Source organism: Stegostoma tigrinum, chromosome 15, assembly GCF_030684315.1.
Source record: "Stegostoma tigrinum isolate sSteTig4 chromosome 15, sSteTig4.hap1, whole genome shotgun sequence".
NCBI lineage: Eukaryota > Metazoa > Chordata > Chondrichthyes > Orectolobiformes > Stegostomatidae > Stegostoma > Stegostoma tigrinum.
The window spans coordinates 51,864,025-51,886,731 of NC_081368.1; the positions used below are offsets into that span (position 1 = coordinate 51,864,025).

The 22,707-nt window shown below is 40.6% G+C and overlaps 1 protein-coding gene and 1 pseudogene across 2 annotated transcripts in view; both read right to left on the reverse strand.

Annotated features, from left to right (window-relative positions):
* Positions 1–10,617: 10,617 nt before the first annotated feature.
* LOC125458941 (transmembrane protein 33-like) overlaps positions 10,618–22,707 on the reverse strand; it is a 140,373-nt gene continuing 128,283 nt past the window's right edge. For both annotated transcript variants that reach the window (XM_048544792.2, XM_048544793.2), the window contains exon 8: positions 10,618–12,562. In XM_048544792.2, the coding sequence (XP_048400749.1) occupies positions 12,436–12,562 (127 nt within the window). In that variant the 3' untranslated portion in view covers positions 10,618–12,435. The remainder of the gene's footprint in view (positions 12,563–22,707) is intronic.
* LOC125459093 (U6atac minor spliceosomal RNA) lies at positions 21,274–21,377 on the reverse strand (annotated as a pseudogene).

A 22,707-nucleotide genomic window follows, 5' to 3' on the forward strand; every position in this document is an offset into this window, starting at 1 on the left:
AGATGAACAGACAAAAATAGTAAAGCTATTTAAATATAAGAAAGATGAATTCATGCCAGATGTCCATTTCCCCTACATTTGAAGACTATTTTACTGACCAGATGCCAGTGTATGAAGTTGATGCTAAATATAAAATTATTATTATCTAATTTCCAAAGCTACAATTTTAGATTATTCTGCTATTCCATGTAACAGTAACAGTTTGCTGTTTATATATTTTTATCTTCTTTCGAATCATATTTAAAAGATTGCTTTCTAAACATTTAAACTTACACAACAATTCTATGTATTTATATAACATTCAGTACAGTGGGGAGTAATAAATGTTCAGAGAATATTTCCAGGAACAAACTCATGAATGACAAGATATAGGCAACTGACTATACTGGTGATAAGGTGAGGAGCTGGAGGAACACAGTAGGCCAGGCAGCATCAGAGCAGCAGGCAAGCTGATGTTTCGGGAAGGGTCCAGACCCGAAACATCAGCTTTCCTGCTACTCTGACACTGCCTGGCCTGCTGTGTTCATCCAGCTCCATATCTTGTTATCTCAGACTCCAGCACTGGCAGTTCCTACTATTTCTGAATGACTATATTGGTGGTCATTCATTATTGCTGGTAACTTTTTTTTAAAAAAGTTTAATTTTTTAAAAAATTAATGGGTCAAGAAAGTACATAGACTTTTAACATTCCTTATATCTAATCTATTTCCTGACACTTTGGAAAACAACAGCCCACTAGTGAAAAATATTATGTATTCTACCTTCTGTGTAGTTTCAACCTCAAACTCATCAGAATTTCAACACTGAAATGCAGAACTATGATGTTTTAATTTCAGCACTACAATTAGATTAAGTCCAATAATGAGGTCTGACCTAACAACAGTTTTTGAACTGCAGACTTGATCCTGCTCTTCATACCGTACAACAAATTATATATTAAATTGTGTGTATGTGGTACTTTCAGCAATGTTAATCTGATGATCTGTGTTATGCAATTAAAGAATGATAACTTCCGTAAAGTGGAAAACGACAAACTGGAAGATGAATATTCCTTGGATTTGTCAGGCAATAAAAGGAAAAATGAGATATTCCTCTGAAATAATTGTAAAGTTTCCTCATAGGTCCTGTGCACAATGCTTTCGGTGAGTAAGGAAATAATGCCAACCTAAACTGTTGAATAGCTAGAAATTTATTTCCATGTCTATGACCACACGTACTGTTGCACTTGCATCACTTTCAGCAACCCAATCCTCCGGGTGCTCTGGTTTTCTCCCAAAGTCCCAAGATGTGCAGGTTAGGTGGACTCGCCGTGCTAAATTGCCCATAGTGTTCAGGGAGGTGTAGATTAGGGGGTCATGGGGGAATGGGTCTGGGTGGGATGCTCTGAGGTTCAGAGTGGACTTGTTGGGCCAAAGGGCCTGTTTCCACATTGTGGGTATTCTATGAAGTTACATTTCTCAGTTACTGAAATATGGGGTAGGATTTTCATTGAAATGAGAGTTGGGCTCATTCTTGACTTTTGAAATGAAACCTGCCTCTGAACACATTTTTGGGCTGAATTATACAGGATGCCATGGTCTCTGAGTTTGTGACCAAAACTGTAAGCCTGCCCAGAGGAAGGACAGCTGGAGTCTTTTCATGGACAACTGGCTGTTGTTGGTATTGCATTCAGATGGTGTGGAGGTAAGCTGTGACTGATTAGAAATGTGTAGGTTTTTGGGTATCAGTCGGGGGAGGCAATCTGGGAGTAGTTAGTGGTCACACCTTGGCAAGGTCCTCTAATTGATGCAGGGGGCCAGTTACAGAGGGATCTCTAATCCACCAATAACCTATCCTGGGCAAATGGCATCATTTGGACACTTTGTTGCAGCAAGTGCTCACAGGGAAGTCTGGTTCCTCCTGGAGTTCTGGCCACATCTTAGTTTCACCAAGCCAGTATGACTAATGATTGCAGAGGTGTTCAATGACTTGGGTCAATGACAGTGGAGCTGGACACAGTGTCTCAAATGTTTCAGTGAACTTTTGCACTGTGCTTGCAGGCATCTCTGAGTGCCATGACCTCATATGAGTCTACACATCACCCTTTCACTCTTTTCCTTTCAAGAGGAGGGGGCCCACAATGGCAGCGGACTTGCCAAGTCCAACAGTGGAACTCAAACCCAAATCTGAAAGAGATCAAAGATGCTGAGGCAAAGGCAACAGAGGTAGCATGGATTCCACCATCAGTGTGTGTGGTGATGGTGGGTCCTCCCTCCCAGCTGCACATAGCCCATGGTGTTGATAGAACATCACTCATGTGGCAAGGCCTGATGGAGAGGGAGAAAGATGGCAACTCGGCCATTATGCCGAGGTGTGACTTCAAGCTTTGAATGTGTTCAGCCTACAACTGGTCACTGACTGGTGGCAGTCCTTGTTCAGGCATGGCTAAAAAGGTGGTTAAGAATAGGGATGCTGTGCAGGGCATTCTTTCATGATTGCTTGTTTTCTTCTCTCACAGGACCCATATCAGGGTAAGGCACAATTACACACATATTAACAAGGATCAAAAGTAAGCCAATCAGCCCTTCAAGCCTTCTCTACTATTCAATGCGTTATCGGTTGATCCAATTTTAACCACAACTTCACATTCCTGCATATCATGATAATCATTCATTTCCTTGGTAATCAAGAATCTACTGACCTTTGCCTTAAACATATTTGGCTCCTGCATCCACTGCTTTTTGAGGAAGGGTATTTCAAAGACTTAACCCTCCAAGAGAAAAATGCTTCTTCATATCTGTCTTAAATGGGCAACCCCTTTATTATTAAACTACAATTCTCTATGCCAGGTCACAAGGAGTTGTAAGAGGTGGAGGATAAAATCATGGCTAACCCAAAATTCCTCACATCCACTTTTCTGCTTTCTCCCCACAGCCCTTAATTCTGTTACTGATCAAAAATCTATCTCATCCTTAAATATACACAAACTCTCTGCCTGCAGAGCTCTGTATGGCAAAGAGTTCCAAAGACACGCAATCCTCTGACAGAAAAAAATATTCTCCTCATCTCAGTCTTAAAATAGTGCCCCTTTATTGTGAGACTATGCCTTCTGGTCCTAGACTCTCCCATGAGGGAGAGAATCCTCTCAGTACTTACCCTTTCAAGCCCCTTAAGAATCCTATACGTTTCAATGAGATCACCTCTCATTATTCCAAACTCCAGTGAGTATTGTCGTAAGAAGAAACATTCTTTGGACATCCCTCAGGATTTTACTTGTTTCAATTAAGTCAACTCTTACTGTTCTAAATTCTAAAGGATACAGGTCTGACCTGTCCAGTCTTTTATTATAAGGCAATCAACTCATTAAGAGGTACATGTCAGAAGGTGCAATCCTCAACTGTCACAATCTTTCAAGGGAGCCCGATCCAACTCAGAGACACATATTCTGGTGGGTTCTACCACAGAGATAACAGTGGGGTGCACTGAGTGAAAGGCATAGCACCAAAGTCCAGGGGGTGGTGTCAAACCCAGTTTCTTCTGGGAGAGGATGATGGTGCACAGCAGAAAAGCAGTATCCAGAACATCCCATGGAACACAGTCTCACTGATTTCCCTTCGGGACTGAGTATTTGAGTCTGCAGTGGACAATAAGTGGCCATCTTGCTGAGTTCCCTGAGGCAACACAAGCTCCTGGTCTATGAGCAGGCGAGTCCATGGATCATAACCTCAGCAATGTCTCAGGTCTAGACATGTGGCGAGGTGCCTTGTGAGAGTGAGCACCACATGTACAGTACATGTAACAAGTACATGATCTTTTAGAACATAGAACATTACAGCACAGTACAGGCCCTTCAGCCCTCGATGTTGTGCTGACCTGTCATACCGGCCCATCTAACCTACATTATTCCATGTACGTCCATATGCTTATCCAATGACAACTTAAATGTACCTAAAGTTGGCGAATCTACTACCATTGCAGGCAAAGCGTTCCATTCCCTTACTACTCTCAGAGTAAAGAAACTACCTCTGACATCTGTATCTTTCACTCCTCAATTTAAAGCTATGCCCCCTCGTGCTCGCCATCACCATCCTAGGAAAAAGGCTCTCCCTATCCACCCTATCTAACCCTCTGATTATTTTATATGTTTCAATTAAGTCACCTCTCAACCTTCTTCTCTATAATGATAACAGCGTCAAGTCCGTCAGCCTTTCCTCGTAAGACCTTCCCTCCATACCAGGCAACATCCTCGTAAATCTCCTCTGCACCCTTTCCAAAGCTTCCACATCCTTCTTATAATGCGGTCACCAGAACTGTACACAATACTCCAAGTGCGGTCGCACCAGAGTTTTGTACAGCTTCACCATAACCTCTTGGTTCCAGAACTCGATCCCTCTATTAATAAAAGCTAAAACACTGTATGCCTTCTTAACAGCCCTGTCAACCTGGGTGGCAACTTTCAAGGATCTGTGTACATGGACACCGAGATCTCTCTGCTCATCTACACGACTAAGAATCTTACCATTAGCCCCGTACTTTGCCTTCTGGTTACTCCTACCAAAGTGCATCACCTCACACTTGTCTGCATTAAACTCCATTTGCCACCTCTCAGCCCAGCTCTGCAGCTTATCTATGTCTCTCTGCAACCTACAGCATCCTTTGTCACTATCCACAACTCCACCGACCTTAGTGTCATCTGCAAATTTACTAACCCATCCTTCTACACCCTCATCCAGGTCATTTATAAAAATGACAAACATCAGTGGACCCAACACCGAACCTTGCGGTACACCACTAGTAACTGGTCTCCAGGATGAACATTTCCCATCAACTACCACCCTCTGTCTTCTTTCAGCAAGCCAATTTTCAATCCAAACTGCTATATCTCCCACAATTCCATTCCTCCGCATTTTGTACAATAGCCTATTGTGGGGATCCTTATCGAAAGCCTTGCTGAAATCCATATACACCACATCAACCGGTTTACTCTCATCTACGTGTTTAGTCACCTTCTCAAAGAACTCAATAAGGTTTGTGAGGCATGACCTTCCCTTCACAAAACCGTGCTGACTATCCCAAATCAATTTATTCTTTTCTAGATGATTATAAATCCTATCCCTTATAACCTTTTCCAACACTGTACCAACAACTGAGGTAAGGCTCACTGGTCTATAATTACCAGGGTTGTCTCTACTCCCCTTCTTGAACAGGGGAACCACATTTGCCATCCTCCAGTCATCTGGCACTATTCCTGTAGACAATAACGAGTTAAAGACCAATGCCAAAGGCTCGGCAATCTCCTCCCTGGCTTCCCAGAGGATCCAAGGATAAATCCCATCCAGCCCAGGGGACTTATCTATCTTCACCCTCTGAAGGATTTCTAATACCTCTTCCTTGTGAAACTCAATCCCACCTAGTCTAGTAGCCTGTATCTCAGTATTCTCCTCAACAACATTGTCATTTTCTAGAGTGAATACTGTTGCAAAATATTCATTTAGCGCTTCCCCTATCTCATCTGACTCCACACACAACTTACCACTACTATCCTTGATTGGGCCTAATCTTACTTTGTCATTCTTTTATTCCTTAAATACCTATAGAAAGCGTTAGGGTTTACCCTGATCCTATCTGCCAAAAACTTCTCATGTCTCCTCCTGGCTCTTCTGAGCTCTCTCTTTACGTCTTTCCTGGCTACCTCGTAGCCCTCAAGTGCCCTAACTGAGCCTTCACATCTCATCCTAACATAAGCCTTCTTCTTCCTCTTGACCAGAGATTCTACCTCCTTTGTAAACCACGGCTCCCGCACTCTACAGCTTCCTCCCTGCCTGACAGGTACATACTTATCTAGGACACACAGGAGCTTTTCCTTGAATAAGCTCCACATTTCTAATGTGCCCATCCCCTGCAGTTTCCTTCCCCATCCTATGCTCCCTAAATCTTGCCTAATCTCATCGTAATTGCCTTTCCCCCAGCTATAACTCTTGCCCAGTGGTATACACCTATCCCTTTCCATCACTAAAGTAAACATAACAGAATTGTGATCGCTATCACCAAAGTGCTCACCTACTTTCAAATCTAAGACCTGGCCAGGCTCATTACCCAGTACCAAATCTAATGTGGCTTCGCCCCTTGTTGGCCTATCTGCATACTGTGTCAGGAAGCCCTCCTGCACACACTGGACAAAAACTGACCCATCTACAGTACTCGAACTATAGTGTTCCCAGTCAATATTTGGAAAGTTGAAGCCCCCATGACAACTACCCTGTCTCTCTCACTTCTATCGAGAATCATCTTTGCTATCCTTTCCTCAACATCTCTGGAACTATTCGGAGGCTTATAGCAAACTCCCAACAGGGTGACCTCTCCTTTCCTGTTTCTAACCTCAGCCCATACTACCTCAGTTGACGAGTCCCCAAACATCCTTTCTGCAACTGTAATACTGTCCTTGACCAACAATGCCACACCTCCGCCTCTTTTACCATCTTCTCTGTTCTTACTGAAACAACTAAATCCCGGAACCTGCAACAACCATTCCTGTCCCTGCTCTAGCCATGTCTCCGAAATGGCCACAACATCGAAGTCCCAGGTACCAACCCATGCTGCAAGTTCACCCACTTTATTTCGGACGCTCCTGGCATTGAAGTAGACACACTTCAAACCAACTTCTTGCTTGCCGGTGCCATCTTGCTTTCCTGAAACTTTATTTCGGACCACCCTACTCTCAACCTTTTCTATAGTCGAACTACAATTTTGGTGCCCATCCCCCTGCTGAATTAGTTTAAACCCACCCGAATAGCCTTAGCAAATTTCCCCCCCCAGGATATCGGTACCCCTCTGGTTCAGGTGAAGACCATCTTGCTTGTAGAGGTCCCAACTACCCCAGAAAGAGCCCCAATTATCCAAGAATCCAAAACCCTCCCTCCTGCACCATCCCTGTAGCCACGTGTTCAACTCCTCTCTCTCCCTATTCCTTACCTCACTAGCACGTGGCGCAGGCAACAAACCAGAGACAACTCTGTTCGTCCTAGCTCTCAGCTTCCATGGTAGCTCCCTGAATTTCTGCCTTAAATCCCCATCTCTCTTCCTACCTATGTCATTGGTGCCAATGTGGACCACGACTTGGGGCTGCTCCCCCTCCCCCTTAAGGATCCCAAAAACACGATCAGAGACATCACGCACCCTGGCACCTTGGAGGCAACACACCAACCCGTGACTCAGGTTCTGTGGGGACGAGACAATCTGTCCCCCTAACTATGGAGTCCCCAATGACTAATGCTCTGCTCCTCTTCCCCCTTCCCTTCAGAGCAGCTGGTATAGACTCTGTGCCAGAGCCCTGTGCCTCACTGGTAAGTCCCCCCCCCCCCCAACAGTATCCAAAATGGTGTACTTATTGTTGAGGGGAATGGCCACAGGGATCCCTGCACTGCCTGCCGGCTCCCTTTCCATCCCCTGACCGTAACCCATCTGCCTTTTTCCGGTACTTGAGGAGTGACTACCTCCCTGTAACTCCTCTCAATAACAGTGAGCTGTGCAGTGCCACCAACTCCATGGAATAGGCAAGAAAGGAGCACAGAGTGACTGTGATACTCAGGTAAGTGCTGTGCAGGGCAAGATATAAAATACTTACTTGGTGAAACTGAGATCTTTGAGAGAAAATTCATAACTATTTACATTGGCATTCCCTCTAATTTTCCTATCACTAGCGAAGGCCTCCTGGAACTGGAAATCAATGCCATGATCAGCAAGCCAAAATCCCGATCATCAGGTTTTGAACCATGAATGGCTGTGTGCAACTTTGGTCAGATGCATTCTTTTCATATTGGCCAGATGGCCACGGCATCCAGTTCATCAGTCCACATATGTGATTGCATATATGATATTTCCAAACCCGCTCTCCTATTCCCAGCTCCCTCCTCTGTCTTCCAGGTCTGCCGACACTTTACTGGAAGTCTCCCATCATGTGACGCCCAGATGTATCAGCAAATCTTGACCTTGATGGTGTTTGCATGGATTCCTTATTCCCTCTAATTATGACATGTTCTGCCTTGTCTCCAGGATCCTTCCCTTTCACTCCCTTCCCTTCTGAAATCTTTCCTCCTCCTCATTATCTTCTCTGTGCCAAATTCTGGAACATGCAGCTTGCAGAAGACACTCCCCCACCTCCAACTCATGTCCTTGTGTGATGGTGCATCTTGTGTGTACTGTCTGGACTTCTGACAACGGTTGTCCTCAGGATATGAGCAGCCTGCTACTGAGGGGACAGTCCTTAACTCCCGTTGTCCATCCAGGCCCATGATGAGGTTAGACAGAACATTCATGGCAGCTCTGATTCACAGGCCTAAAGAGCTGCATACAAGCAGAAATCTCTTGTGGTGGGCACAGATGAGTTGCACATTCAACCAGTGATACTCCTTCTGGATATCATATTTATCCATATTCTGGTTTTGTGCTTTTGTTGATAAGTATACAGCTATCTACGTCATGTACCTGTGGAATGCTAGCAACTGAGGTCAAATCTATCACCCTCAACATCTGAGATAGGATGGAGATAGACTAGCCCACCACAGCAGAATGGCCACTGGTGACTTGTTGGATGCATCTGTATGATGCTAACTGCAATGCACGGGACAGGTCAGTTTCAGAGCCTTGAAATGGGTCGCAAACAAAACCATTCAGGATCATGGTGATCTGTATGGTCATTAGGAATGTGTGCTCTGATATCTGGTACTTGGCTTTCTGGTCTGGAAGTCCTCTCACAGGACATGAAACTCAGCTACCCCACATCTTGTGATCAATGAAGCCTCCTCTGGCAGTGCATGTTGGTCATGTTCAAGTAGGTAATGATAGACATTAGCAAGGTTTTTTAATTGGCCTTCATTTTTTATGATTGCTCAATGGATTTGTGCAAAATTCAATATAGACAAATGCTCCTCATATTCAGACAGGATAATCACAAAGCGACCCGCTTTCAGAGATTTGCAACTTTCACTTTGAACCAGTATGAAGTGCTCAAGTGTGGCCGCCTGTGACTGATCAGCTGACATTTGCCCCTTTCCTACGAGAAAGTTGCCAGCTTCTGATTTGGCATTTCCTCTAATGATTTGGCCGAGATAAAAAAAACTTTCTTGCATGTGGAAAATGCAAGTACTTTGAGTTTGGCTTTTTTCTTAAGATCCTTTCTCTCTTCTTTATTCCATTAATGAACTCTGCAGCATATTTCACCTAGTATTCTATCCATGACGTCAAAAAAAACACCTCACAGAACACAGCCAGACCATGATTTAAATTTGCGACTTTTGATTATAATTGCAGTAGCTAATTTCTAGAATTATTTTCTTTAGACTCAATGATAAAGTTAATTTCAAAGAAAATTAAAATGTAACAACAATGAGGAAGGGGAGAATTTGGCAATTTATACAAAGTCAAAAAAAAGGGGAAGAAAGTCAAGAAAAGGGGAAGAAAGCACAGCACAATTACAACACACTGTCAGCAGGTAGGTCCATGCATCTCAATCCTTATCTTAGATTTGATCGAAACATTTCCCAGCAGGCTGAACAGTATCAGATCTATATGCAGCCAGATTTGAAGCTGCACCAATAGGGATCTCAGCCAGCATGTAGTGTATATTGTGAGAAAATCTGGAAGAGAATTTATTAATGTCTGAGGCTATGATCTGGATTTAGTGCAGCCAATTGCAGCAGGAAACATACTGGGGGTCCACTTAATCATAGGGGAGTGGTGGGACACTTTCCAATAACTGAGTAGGAGTCAATTGGAGAAACTCACCTACTTCTGATAAAATGTCAACGACAGCAACTGACACCAATTATCGCTGATCCCACTACAGTTTTGTCATAGTTTAGGGATTAAATATAAGTGACATAGCTTTCACTTGCCTTCTAAAAGCCATGTCTGCCTGCATGGCTTTCTCTTTCAAAGAGACATAATGCCCGATTGACAAAATCTGCTTTAGGAAGGTCTTGGGGAAGTACCACCCTACCTTTGCTTCCTATCTCTTTGCACCACTCTTCTCCCTAATCCTTTCTCCACCCTTGGTCACCTGAATCCAGGGATCCAACGATCCCAATGATAGCACTAGCAAGGGAGAGCTGCTGGCCGATGAAAAGCCAATATCACTTTCCATTCTGGCATACAAAATTCCAGGGAAAGTTGATGCTGGCTAGTGGAGTGCTAGTGATAGGCACTTATTTGGTTGGAGAGGTGCCTTCGAAGTGATGCAGGTTTCCACTGGTTCTCCATTTGGTGGGCTGGACCTTGGCTCAGTTACAATAAGTTCTGCCCCACGTTTCTGGTGTCCATTGCATATGTTTAAAGAGGATTTTTTTTTTTTTTAATTAAAGACTGTTTAGCTGAATCTTAATTTTAACCATGCACCTGCAGAAGTGACTGTCTGAAATACAAACAAAAAATATGCTGCAAAGATTAGCAAGTCAGGAGCTCTGTGGTAACTCTTCAGGTATCAAATTTTACAAATACTGCCTGACCTGATGAAGGCTTCCAGCACTTTTTTAAAATTGAGATTTCAGCATCCACAGAATTTTACTTCTGTTTTACTAATTGATTAGCTTGATGGCAGCTAATGCAAGCACTAGTAAAAAGTTTGGTGCATGCTCAACACAGTATTAGTTCCACAGTGTACATTGGCAGGAACCTCAATCTTCATATGGCTAGGCATTCAATTTATTTACAAAAGCTCTTACTTCCAATAAATACTTGAATTGCAAATCAAGAGTCGTGGCAGTTTTGCAAAGGCAGCTGAAAAAAAGAAACTTCAGTACATAGGAACACTTGACACTTTCTCACCTAGCTTACCAACCTTGCAAAACCTTTTGGAGTATTTTCTACAAAATACAGATGTTACAAAATTCATCAGACTATTAATATTAAGCAAAAGCTTCAAGTTATCTCCTACTAGCAGGCGTATGTTGACAAAAGGAAAATCTTTTGTGTCATAAAAATGGAAGACAAACTATGAACAGATGCTGAGCGACTCACTTAGTTATGCAGATTTTAATTATTCAGTAATTATTATTTTCAATTATTTATATCAAAGGTTTCTGAATGATCTGTGTAATTCATAAATTTACTCGTGTGATGGAAACGACGTACCATCACAAAAGAATAAAAATGAGATACTGAATATAAACTATGGGAATGTTCGACAGAATTCAAAATTTTTACAAATTCCATGATTTGCACATTATCTTGTTCTGAAAAAAATCTCGAAGCATGCTACCTTTACTGGGGAATTACACTGATTCAGCATCAAATATGTATTACCATGCATACAGTACACATTATGATGCATATATTATACAGTAAATGCAAGACCTATACGAGCAGTGATACACCGTGGGATCTTGGAGTGCAAGTCCATAGCTCCTTGAAAGTGGCAATATGTGTATAAGGTGGTAAAGAGATGTACAGCATGCTTGCCTTCATCAGTCAGGGAATGAAATATGGAAGTTAGCATGTAATGTTGCAGCTGTTTAAAACTTGAGTTAGGCTAAATTTGTACCGTCTGTAGTTCTGTCGCCACACCATAGGAAGGATGTTGAGGTGCAAAAGAGGTTTACCAGGTTGTTACCTGCAGTGTATTAGCGACAAAGAGAAGTTGGGCTAAGTGGGTTGTTTTCACTTGAGCTTGGATGGCTGAGGAGGTGACATGATAGAAGTGTATAAAATTATGAGAAGCATCAATAGGCAGATACTCAGAGTATCCCAGCGCAGAAATACCAAATACTAGATTTAACTTGAAAGAAGAAAGCTTGAAGATGATGTGCAAAGCAAGATTTTCTTCCACACAGAGGGTGCTAAGTGCCTGGAAGGTGCTGCCGGGGGAGGTGGTAGAAGTGGATAATGATAACAAAGGTATTTAGACAGATACGTGAATAGGTAGGGAACAGAAGGATAATGGATCATGTGCAAGCAGATGGGATTAGTTTCGAATGGCATCTTGGCCAATGCAGACATGGTGGGCCGAAGGGCCAGTTCCTGCACTGTACTGTTCTATGAAATTGTGCATCCAATGTCAAACATCCATTTATTTTATTAAAGACTATTCTGTACTTTCCACATGGAGAATAAGTGTTAAAGACTGTCCATATTCGGGTCACAATTGTATGTACCATACAAAACAATAAAGCAAAAAAATTAATGGCTAAGTATTAATCTGGATATGCAGTGGTTGCACATCAATGTTTGTTTTCCCACAAACCTATATTTTGCAGACAGTATTTAAAGTAAACTATGTGATTCGGTCATCTGATATTCACCCAACAATCAAAAATAAATTTACTTCTGTGATGGAAACGACATGTACCTTGAACAAAAATAAAAATAACCCAACATAAACTATGGGAATGTTCTACAGAATTCAAAATTGTTATAAATTCTATCATTTGCAAATTATCTTGTGCTGAGAAAAATTTTCAAATTCTATGACCCTGGAGCAAGCTTACAGATGAGCTTTATAGCTTTGTTACATGCACTTCGGATGAAAGTTGGACAGGAAGGTTTGGCTATCATCTGCTCCATTGCCACTCGAAGCTCATAGAACAATGTCCTGTTAATAAAAAGTAGAAAGCCAGTTAGCTCCTTCAGATCACAACACATCACATATTTGCTGTGTAAGACGATGTATTCATAGTGTGGTAATAAATCAAAGGGCTGCCCATTTTATATTGAGCGATTGTCTTTTCTACTCAAGTCTGTTCATCTAATGTAGAATGTCATTTTGAGCTTTGCTGAATAAATTAATGCAGGAAAATTAAAATATTTAATGAATCATCATAAAGTATCCTTTAGGTATATTATTGACTTGTACAAGGATTTATGATCTCACTCACAGTCACACTACCAATGATCAAATGTTGTAAGATTTACATTTATGATAATAACTTGCATTATAAAGCTATTTATCATAAAGTAGGACCCGTGTTCATGTGTTATCCATGTTAATCAGCAAAAATCGAACTTTGTATAATACGTTTAGCCACTGTCAAAAATGTTCCATGTTCCAAAGTTGTAAGCATTTGGTAGTACCTCAAACTTTAATTAACTTCACATTAATTAGACAAATAAACCATGTTGGAATGATTCACAGACCAAAAGTAAGTAGCTGACAGAGTTAGCGAGGGGGTTCCATGTGGTGTGTAGCAATTAGATTAACAGGTAAAGATATCACACAAGGTTGCTGAAAACAGGGTAACTATTCAAGCTTGATTCCTTTCTCCCTCTGAATGACCAACCCAGGCTTTGGTGTTACGAAGGATAAAACAGTGGGAGAACCATCAATGGGTTGTGTACCGTTCCTGCTGGTGAGAGATAAGCATCCTAAATTAATGGCAGATATTAGGTGTTGTGTTAGAAACTATACAGGGAAGAAAAATCAATGCTGCAACCGCATGAAGGTCACAGCAAGGATAAGTGGAAGATGTAATTTTGTGAAGCTACGAGCGGTGTGCCGCAATTTCTTGAGTAACTTGTGACAATTCACAATTCACGGGATATCTCTTGTGTGCCACAAGCAACTGATCAATTTGCTCATTAATAATGGAATACATCCTTCACAAGCAGGTATTTTATCAGCAACACCTCCTCCTAAACTATGAGTTTTATATCTGACAAAGGCTGAACAGGTAATTGTGATTTGAACTGATTGACTCAAGTCCAAAATTCTTCACATGGTGTATTCTTGCCTTCAACAGACAAGAGAAAGAATTATGTAAAGATACGAAAATTTGAGGGACAGTGACCCCTTTGACTATCTGATACAAGACAATGAAACAGCAGCACTGCCAGATGGTCAGGATCACGTTGGCTGTCTGTTTCTGAGGCTCAATATGATCTGTTGTTTGAAAAAACTAACTGGAAGGATGTGCAATAATCTACAGGCAGAATTTTAAACAAACACCATTAGCTTAGCTGAATTGCACTAATAGAAGTTCATTATTTTGCTAGAAATGCAGTAAGAAATTTAATGAAAGCGAATTTAGGGCAATATGGTTTCTAAAACGACAGCATAGAAGCTGAGGGTTAAAGCAAAGGGGACAGTGTTCCATCTGTTCACTTGAAAATTTAATATTAAATTCTTTCACTGCCAATTTAACATGAAAACATAAGTCATGGAGGTTTTAATGTAGAATTAACCTTATCTGTTTCACCACACAAGTCAGCAGTCCACCAAGGAAATCATGAGTTCATGCAACATGAAAAAGAGAATTGTAAAAATACAGACACTTACATCTTATGTTCGATACATTTACTTCCATTAATGGATTTATTTTATTACCAGCGCCCTTACTCCCTTCTATATTCATACTCAGAATTTCCAATGACAGCAAACACATTAATGGTGCTTGCATTTAGAATGCAATCAACGGATTCATTGCTCCATGACAGCTTCAATCAATAAAGCAGTGGATACAAGAAAAGCAGCTTGATGAAGGCACATTTATGCTTATAAATTTTGAAACAGCCTGTGCACACGTGTAAACATATTGACTGAGTTCCCAAAATGAGTATTACAATAAGTCATAATGTAAAATTAAGAACAAGTCATTGAATGCATCTCAGAGGTATCTAAGTGTAAAAACCTGTGACATCAATCATTTTTCTCCAATAGAAAACAGTCCTTCTTAACTAACTAAAACACACAATTTCCACTTCTCAGCCTTTCCTAGAATAGATTTCATTCACTATATTTTCCTGCCCATTCTTTTTCCGGTTTTAAGATAACGACTAAATTAAGTCAAGATTGGCAGGTTGCAAAGAAAAGGGACAGCATTATGAATACAGCCTTTGAGCATGAAGGTAGAGATGCCAAATTGTTGGAACGCTTCCAAGACATTGTTTATGGATTATCTTTCCCTCGAATTTAGTCACTGTATAGCAATGATACTATGTTCCAGCAACGTGATAATTGACAAGATAGTGTTCTTTTTTCAGCATTAGTAAAAGTTGTATTTATTGCAAATTGATTTTTAACAGTAGTAATTCGGTCTAAAGCTGTGTCAGATTGGGAAAGCTGCCAGCATCTACCTACAAGCAGGAGCATCTTCCTGCACTACTGAAAGCATTCATTTCAGTTTCGGAATCAAAAACATTTTGTGGTCTAAAAATAAGTATTACAATGAAATTCAAAAGCCTGGCAAGGAAAATACAGGGTCATTCCAGTTTTCATAGTTTCATAAGAGCTCATGGCAAAATTTTTTATTTAGCCAGAAGCATATTGACAATTCTAGTTATCATTTTATGCATTTCCTATTTTGGCCTTCGGTGCTAAAACCAATGTTATCAGGCTGCACTTGCCAAGTTGTGGAGGAAGGCTGTTCAGAAGTTCTGCTGGCAGATGACCTCATGGGGCTTCAGGCATTCTTTGCATATCATCAGCTATCAACTGCACTGATGGGCAATGGTCAGATGCTGTGCAGCTTAAACCAAAGACTTGTCTTAATCCCTGTTCTGTGACATGATTAATGAGATGGAATTCCCATTCTGGGCTTCTTACCAATCAATAGGCAGATGGGCAATGGTGAATGCAGACACTCAAAGCAACAAGACAGTAGGAGCTGCTGAAGCCTAGCTCAGACAATTGGGTTAGAAAGAATTTTTTTTGACATTTAATGAAATTTTGATTGCACCCTAGGCTATTGTATAATTCTGATTGGCTGACAAGGTGCATCAGTACACATTACACACAACATTGACGTTGGTTCCAGTCGTAGGGATTCAATTTTATTAGCTATGACAGTTGTGTTTCTATATCCATGCAGTTTTGTACATCATATTTTCACTTTCCTCCAGTTAACCGGATAAACCATTCATTTAAAATAATTTCTAATTGAGGTTTAACATTTTGTAGTGAATCGACATAATGCTTCCAAGTACGAAGCTAACAAAGGATTTACACATTCTCAATTCAAAATGGGATTTATTCATAGCAGGGATACTGAAACATAATGAAGCTATCAATTAGGCAAAAGAGCAGACAATGTAAATTTAGTAAATTTAATTTTGAAATAAATTTAGATTCAACAGTAACCCAAGGAGACGTTGTTTTAAAGTGTCAAAGAAAACTGTAATTTCACAAAGCTGCTCAGTGCCTTCTTCCGCGCACATACTTAAAATGCAAACTAATTATAAGCAAATTAAAACATCATATAAAAAAATTTCTGGTGAGCTATAGGGTTTAAAATTATGTAGTTCTTCCTAGGCACTTTTTCCTGCTTGGTTGGTACTCTGTATATTTGAACTTGAAAAAAAAATTATGAATTTCTACCCCACTGAGGTGGTTTTGGACCAATTAATGACTAATTTATGATCAACAGCCTGCTTTGAAAACTCTGCTCATGTTTTTACAGCTGTGACAACTTGCACCACAGCAGGCAAAACAATCCACAGCATTCTAAAGCAGATCATTTTCTAAATAAAAGAACCCAAACCATGTTGAAAAACAAATGTCAAATTTTCCTGTCTTCCAACATTCATGGATTCTCAGAAAGCTTCCAGAATCTCTATTCAGATCTATATTTTCACCAAAAAAGGAATTAGTTCCTGTGTACCATGTTTCATTGAAACTTGTGAATTAGCTTTTAAGATATATTGCTAACAGACAGACAACCAGGGCAAAAGCATTGCCACTGAGGACAGGAGAAGGCAGAGGTAAGACACCTCTGTAGTGACTAACATTACATAAGTAAACCAGGATCCTTCAACTGGAAACAATTTAATTTGAAAACAAAATTCTTTAAATGGGTGCATGACACCCGACATTTCAAAATTATAAAATGTTTTGACATTGTAAATAAGAAGGAAAAATATTTACACTGGTCAGTATGTCAGTAACCAGAGTTGTATACTTAAGACCATAATCAAAAGAGCAAAGGCTAAGGCTGCGAATGTTTTTAATGCAGTAAAGTGAAAAACCACAGAAGAGCCTGCAAAAAACAATGATGGATGCGGAATCCATAAAATATTTTTATATCACACATACTACCAGGGGTACGTTAGAAAGTGGATAGTTCATTCAGAGAGTCAACACAGGTGCATTAGACCAATGGTCATGTTCCATGCTATAGAAATTTGGCCACAATGCAAAGATAGAGAAGCTGTCTGTGCCATGCTCATCATCTCACTTAAACTGATAGGAACTGCAAGAGCCCACATATGCAGAGAATAATATAGAAATCTAGGGGTTGCTCTCAGTCACTCTACACTATTCCAGAGGGTATACCGCTGAGGATCAGCTGAATCTAACTGGTAAGAAATCAGTGAATTGACAAAATCTCTCACTTCTGCAATTAGCATTGCTGTTAAAACCCTTGAAAAAGTTATATCTTGTTGATTGAGGTTTTTAGAAGATTTATTTAGAGGATCTGATTATCACTAGCTGGGACAGCATTTTTTGTCCATCACAGCTGCCGTTGGTGAGCTGCTTTCTTGAATCACTGCAGTCCAATTCCAATAAGGAAAGGAGTTCCAGGATTTTGAATCAGCAACACTGAAAGGATGGGAATACATTTTCAAGCCAGGATGGGGAATAGCTTGGAGGGGAGGTTTCAAGTGGTGGATCCCCGACGTATCTGCTGCCTGACTCTTTCTGGATCACAGTGGTCATGGGCTAAAAATGTGCTGTCTAAGGAGCCTTTGTGAATTTCTGTGGTGATTCTTCTAGATCGTAAGCAGTACTGCTATTAAATGTCAGTGATGGAGGGACCGAATTTTTTTGTGAATGTGATGCCAATCAAGTGTATTCCTTTGTCCAACATGGTGTCAAGATTCTGAAGTGTTGTTGGAACTACTCCTATTCAAGCCGAGCGGGACTATTCCATCACACCCTGATTTGTGCCGTATAGATAGCTGATAGGCTTTGAGTTGTCAGGAGTTGAGTTACATGGTGCAAAATTCCTAGTCTCTGACCTGGTCTTGCACCCACAATATTTATATGGCTTATCCAGCTCATTTTCTAATTTATGGTAACCACCAAGATGTTGATAATGGGGCATTCAGTAGCAGTAATGCCTTCGAATGTAAAGGGGTGATGGTTAGATTCTCTATTCTTGAAGATGGTCATTACCTGACACTTGCATGGCGCAAATGTTATTTGCCACTTGTCAGTCCAATCTTGGATATTGTCCAGGTCTTGTATTTGGAAATGGGGTACTTCAGTGTCTAAACAGACATAAAGTGTTGAATATTGTGCAATCATGAGCAAACATCCCCACTTCTGGCCTTATAATGGAAGGAAGGTCATTGATGGAACAGCTAAAGATGTTGGACGTTACATTTAACACCAGCAAAAATGGCACGGAGCTGAGATGAGCTTTCTCCAACAGGCACAAACATTTTTCTTTGTGCTAGGTATGACTGCAAACACTCAAAGGTCTCTCATTTCTTCACTGGAGTGAGGGGGTGAGTGGAATTATTTAGACCATCATCCATGAGCAGATGTGGCATGACTACAAACCTTAGTTCAGAGTTGTTGGTTTTCTGGAATTACTAATAGGGTCATACAGCATGGAAACTGAACCCTTAGTTCAACCAGTCTATGCCAAACATAATCCCAAACGAAGCTAGTTCCACCTACCTGTCCCTGGCCCAGATTCCTCCAAACTTTCCTATTCATCTACTTATCTAAACTCTTTTAAATGTTGTAACTGTGCCCAAATACACCACTTCCTCAGAACTTTCATTCCAAACATGAGCCACCCTCGATGTAAAAAAAATTGCCCCTCACAGCTTTTTAAAAAATCTCTCACCTTAAAAACAAGCCCCCCTAGTCTTGAAATCCCCCATCCTAGGGAAAAAGACAACTACCATTAACCCTATCTCTCCCCCTCATTATTTTATAAATCTCTAAAGTTACCTCTCAGCCTCCTTTGCTCCAGGGAACAAAGTTCCACCCCATCCAGCCTTTCGTTATAACTCAGACCTTCCACACCCTGCAACATTCTGGTATATCTCTTCTGAACCGCCTCTAGCTTAATAATATCCTTCCGAAAACAGGGTGACCAGAACAGGACACAGTACTCCATAAGAAGCCTCACCAATGTCCTATACAATCTCAATATGACTTCCCAACTCCTACAGCCTAAAGCCTTAGCAGTGAAGGCAAGCATAGCTAAATGCCTTTTTAACCACCCTATCTATATGTGTCATGAATTTCAAAATAATTGTATGTCGGAACCTCTCGGTCCCTCTATTCTACAACACTACCTACTACCATTAATTGTATAAGTTCTGTCCCTGCTTAATGTATCAAAATGCAATACCTCGCATTTATCTAGACTGAGCTTAGCTCCATCACTTGTTGATTCTGCTGTTTGCCACATAAGTAGCTTCATCGGGCTGATACCTCATTTTTGGGAATGTCTAGTCCTGCTCCTGGCAGTCCTACACACTCCATTGAAGCAGGGTCCCCTGGTTTGACAGTAACTGTATAGTGGGAGATGTCAGGCAGATTGTGTTAGAGTACTGTTCTGCTGATTGCTCATAGTGCTTCGTTGGATGCGCAGTCTGGATTTGCTGGATCTATGTGAAGTTGTCACATTTCACACAGTGATAGCGCGACACAACACAATGAACGGTGTTCTCAATATGCAGACAGGTGTGGATGTTGCGGAATTCCTCGTCTCTGATCTGCTCTTATAGCCACCGTATTTAGATGGCTCATCCAGCGCTTTTTTTTCAAATTAATGGTAACCTGCTGCTGTTGATAGTGGAGCATTCAGTGAAGATAAGGATTCTGTTGTGGTTACTCTGATCAATCCTGCGATGGACAGATGCATCTGTGGATGGGCAGATTGTAAGAATGAGGCCAATTACCTCTTTCTTCACCTTGTGCTGCAGACCCAAACTAGCAGCTATATCAGTTAGGACCTGACCAGCTCAGTTGGGTGTGGTTCTGCTGAGCAACTCTCATCAGTGTATAATGAAGTCCCCAGCCAGAATATGTTCTGTGCCTTTGCCAGCCTCATTGTTTCCTCCAAGTTGTGTTCAACATGGAGGATAGACTGAAGGAATTGTGGTAATCTGTAGGTTTCCTTGCCTATGTTTAACCTGATGCCAAAAGACCTCATGGGATCTGAGTCAAGTTGAGACCTCTAAGGGTAACTTTCAAGTTGTGTACCACTGTATCACCACCTCCGATGATCTTTCCTTTTGGTATGACAAGGCATTCCCACAGATGCTGATGGGATATTGCATGCAAGATATGATTCTGAGCTCTGTCAAACTGTTTCTTGAACAAACCTCTCAAATGTGGCACTAACCCCAGATGTTATTTAGGAGGACTTTGTAAGGTTGACAGGGCTGCATTCGGTCTTTCCTGTGCCTTAGATGAGGCCAGCTGATCCTTCTAGCTTTGATTTTTTTTTCATGGAGACTTTCTAGCAGTTGATAGAATAGAGGCACAGCAGGCAAGAAGGCAGTTTCCTTTCCCTGAAGGACATCAGTAACCCAGATAAGATTTTATGACACTCACCAACTGTTTAATAGTCATCACTAGACTTCAATTCCAGCTTTTAAGGAAGTGGTGTGATATAAACCTACGTCCCCCGAACATTACCTGGATCTCCAGGGCACTGGGCCATAACTTCCTTGTATAACTGTGTTGTTTTACGTATGTCAAATTTACTGCTGAGTACCTTGAAAGCAAATTCAAGTACAAAATATCAAAGTGCTCCATTATGATCAAAAATATTTCCAGATTTTTTTTGGCTTATTATGTCTTAAGCTCTGTTTTAATGCTTCATAAACATTTGTTTTGTCATTTGAAAATTCAAAAAAGAAAAGAATAATCACTTTTCAAGTTTCTTATTTAGTCTGTGAGAATACTGAAATGTGATTGGCTGTTCATCCTCATTGATGACATAACTACCTTTGACTTCTGGTAATCTCTTTGACTTGGCGTCAGTTTTAAACTGCTTTCATGAAAAATGCAAGTCCATGGAGATTGCTAAATCTTTTGACTAGCTTTCTTCAAGGCAGTGGTGAGTGTGCTAATTTTGTCAATGATCACAAAATCGAACTTAACATGATTTAACACTATTTATGTTCTTAATGACCAGAGACAATGTGATTAATTTGGTTCTTAAATTTTGCTTGGAGAATTGATTAAATCCACCGCAAGTTTCTTTTCATATTATATTTAACCTGTTTTTCTAACCAATCTGTTCAGAGATGTTAGTACACATCTCTGGGGTAGGTAAGACTTAATCCCAGGCCTCCCTATCCAGGGGTAGGGACATAATCACTGCATCACAAGTGGGCCCCCTAAAAGCAAGGTTAGATGCCACTTAGTGGATTGCAGTGTCTCAACCACATGTTCTTAACCCTTCCATCTTTATCAAGGAGTGAACTCTCCTTCCATACAACATAATATCACATTTCTGTTCTCTTGTAATGACTTGTTTTAATAGGTCATCAATACAATTCAGTAAGAAATTCAACGTGAAGGCTTGGTTTAACTTCATTAAGCCAAAGAAATGACTTAAAGGTGTTTTCTTTCCTTTGCCACACTTCGTACAGAAACTTAAAATGTTACATCAACGTAAATGGAAACATCAAAACTATCTGGAATATTAAATACTACTTTTTTCAGGCCCGCTCAATTTATCCAGCAAATTTTTCTCTACACCCAGGGATAGTAGTATATTTAAAAGCGAAAATTGCTCAACTACTTGAAGCAGAGGAAGATGCAAACTATTTGGAAACATGAAGCAGAGGATTTTATTTAAATTGCTCCATGAAAAGAACTGAAACAAAGATGAATGGCTTTCTCTGCCAAAAGTCTTTGCAGTTCTATGGTCAACTTTTCTCTCATTAAGACGGTGACAGTGTTTAATTCTAAAGGCTCGAAAAGAACACAGCCATCCAGTAGTGCCACAAAAGTAGAACACTGCTAAATATTTAAAAGGGACAAACTAGGTTATGTGATTGGTGGATGACAGTAGATACCATTGTCCACTACCACTGTTCTCCTTTATCTCCACATTCACCTACTTAATTTTCAGTTCATGACCTTATTCTATATTCTGAGTTTGATTGTGTGCTATTATAAGTATAGCTACCAACGCAAGACAGGTACCATATATCTGTGTGAATGGCAGTACATTATCCATTCTGCTCACGTATAACCTTGTCCAATTTGAGGACTAGTTTTATTCATGCATGCTTGTATACATAGTGTTGCTCTTGCGATTTAAATTTTTAATATAATGAGAATATGTGGGAATATTTGTGCAGTACATTTGAAAAACTCTACTGAAATAAGTAATAAACGAATACCTGTTTAAAGGAGACGCAAGGACACCCTTAGCACATAATATCCACTTTGATATTTTTTAATCACCCTGTTCAGAGATGTTGCTACATGCTTCTAGCACAAGAACCCCTTATATATCCACTTAAAAACCAGAATGTTTAGGAGAATTCACCTGTGGTGTCAGTCCAGATCCTTAGCTCATGGCTACAGTTATTTAACAATTTTTTTTGTCTTTAAAGAGAGTTTTAGCATATTCTAAACACATAGTTAGGAACTCCAGACTTATAATCTCAGATTTCCCCCCGCCCTCTTTAATTCCTGCTAGGAAACAGGCTTGGGTATGAATTACTGATGAAAGGGAAAGGGACTCCAGTTTACCCAAAATGACACTGGAGGTCCAATTCCAGAAATCTGTCCCCAAATCCTGCTCCCATCACGAAGAC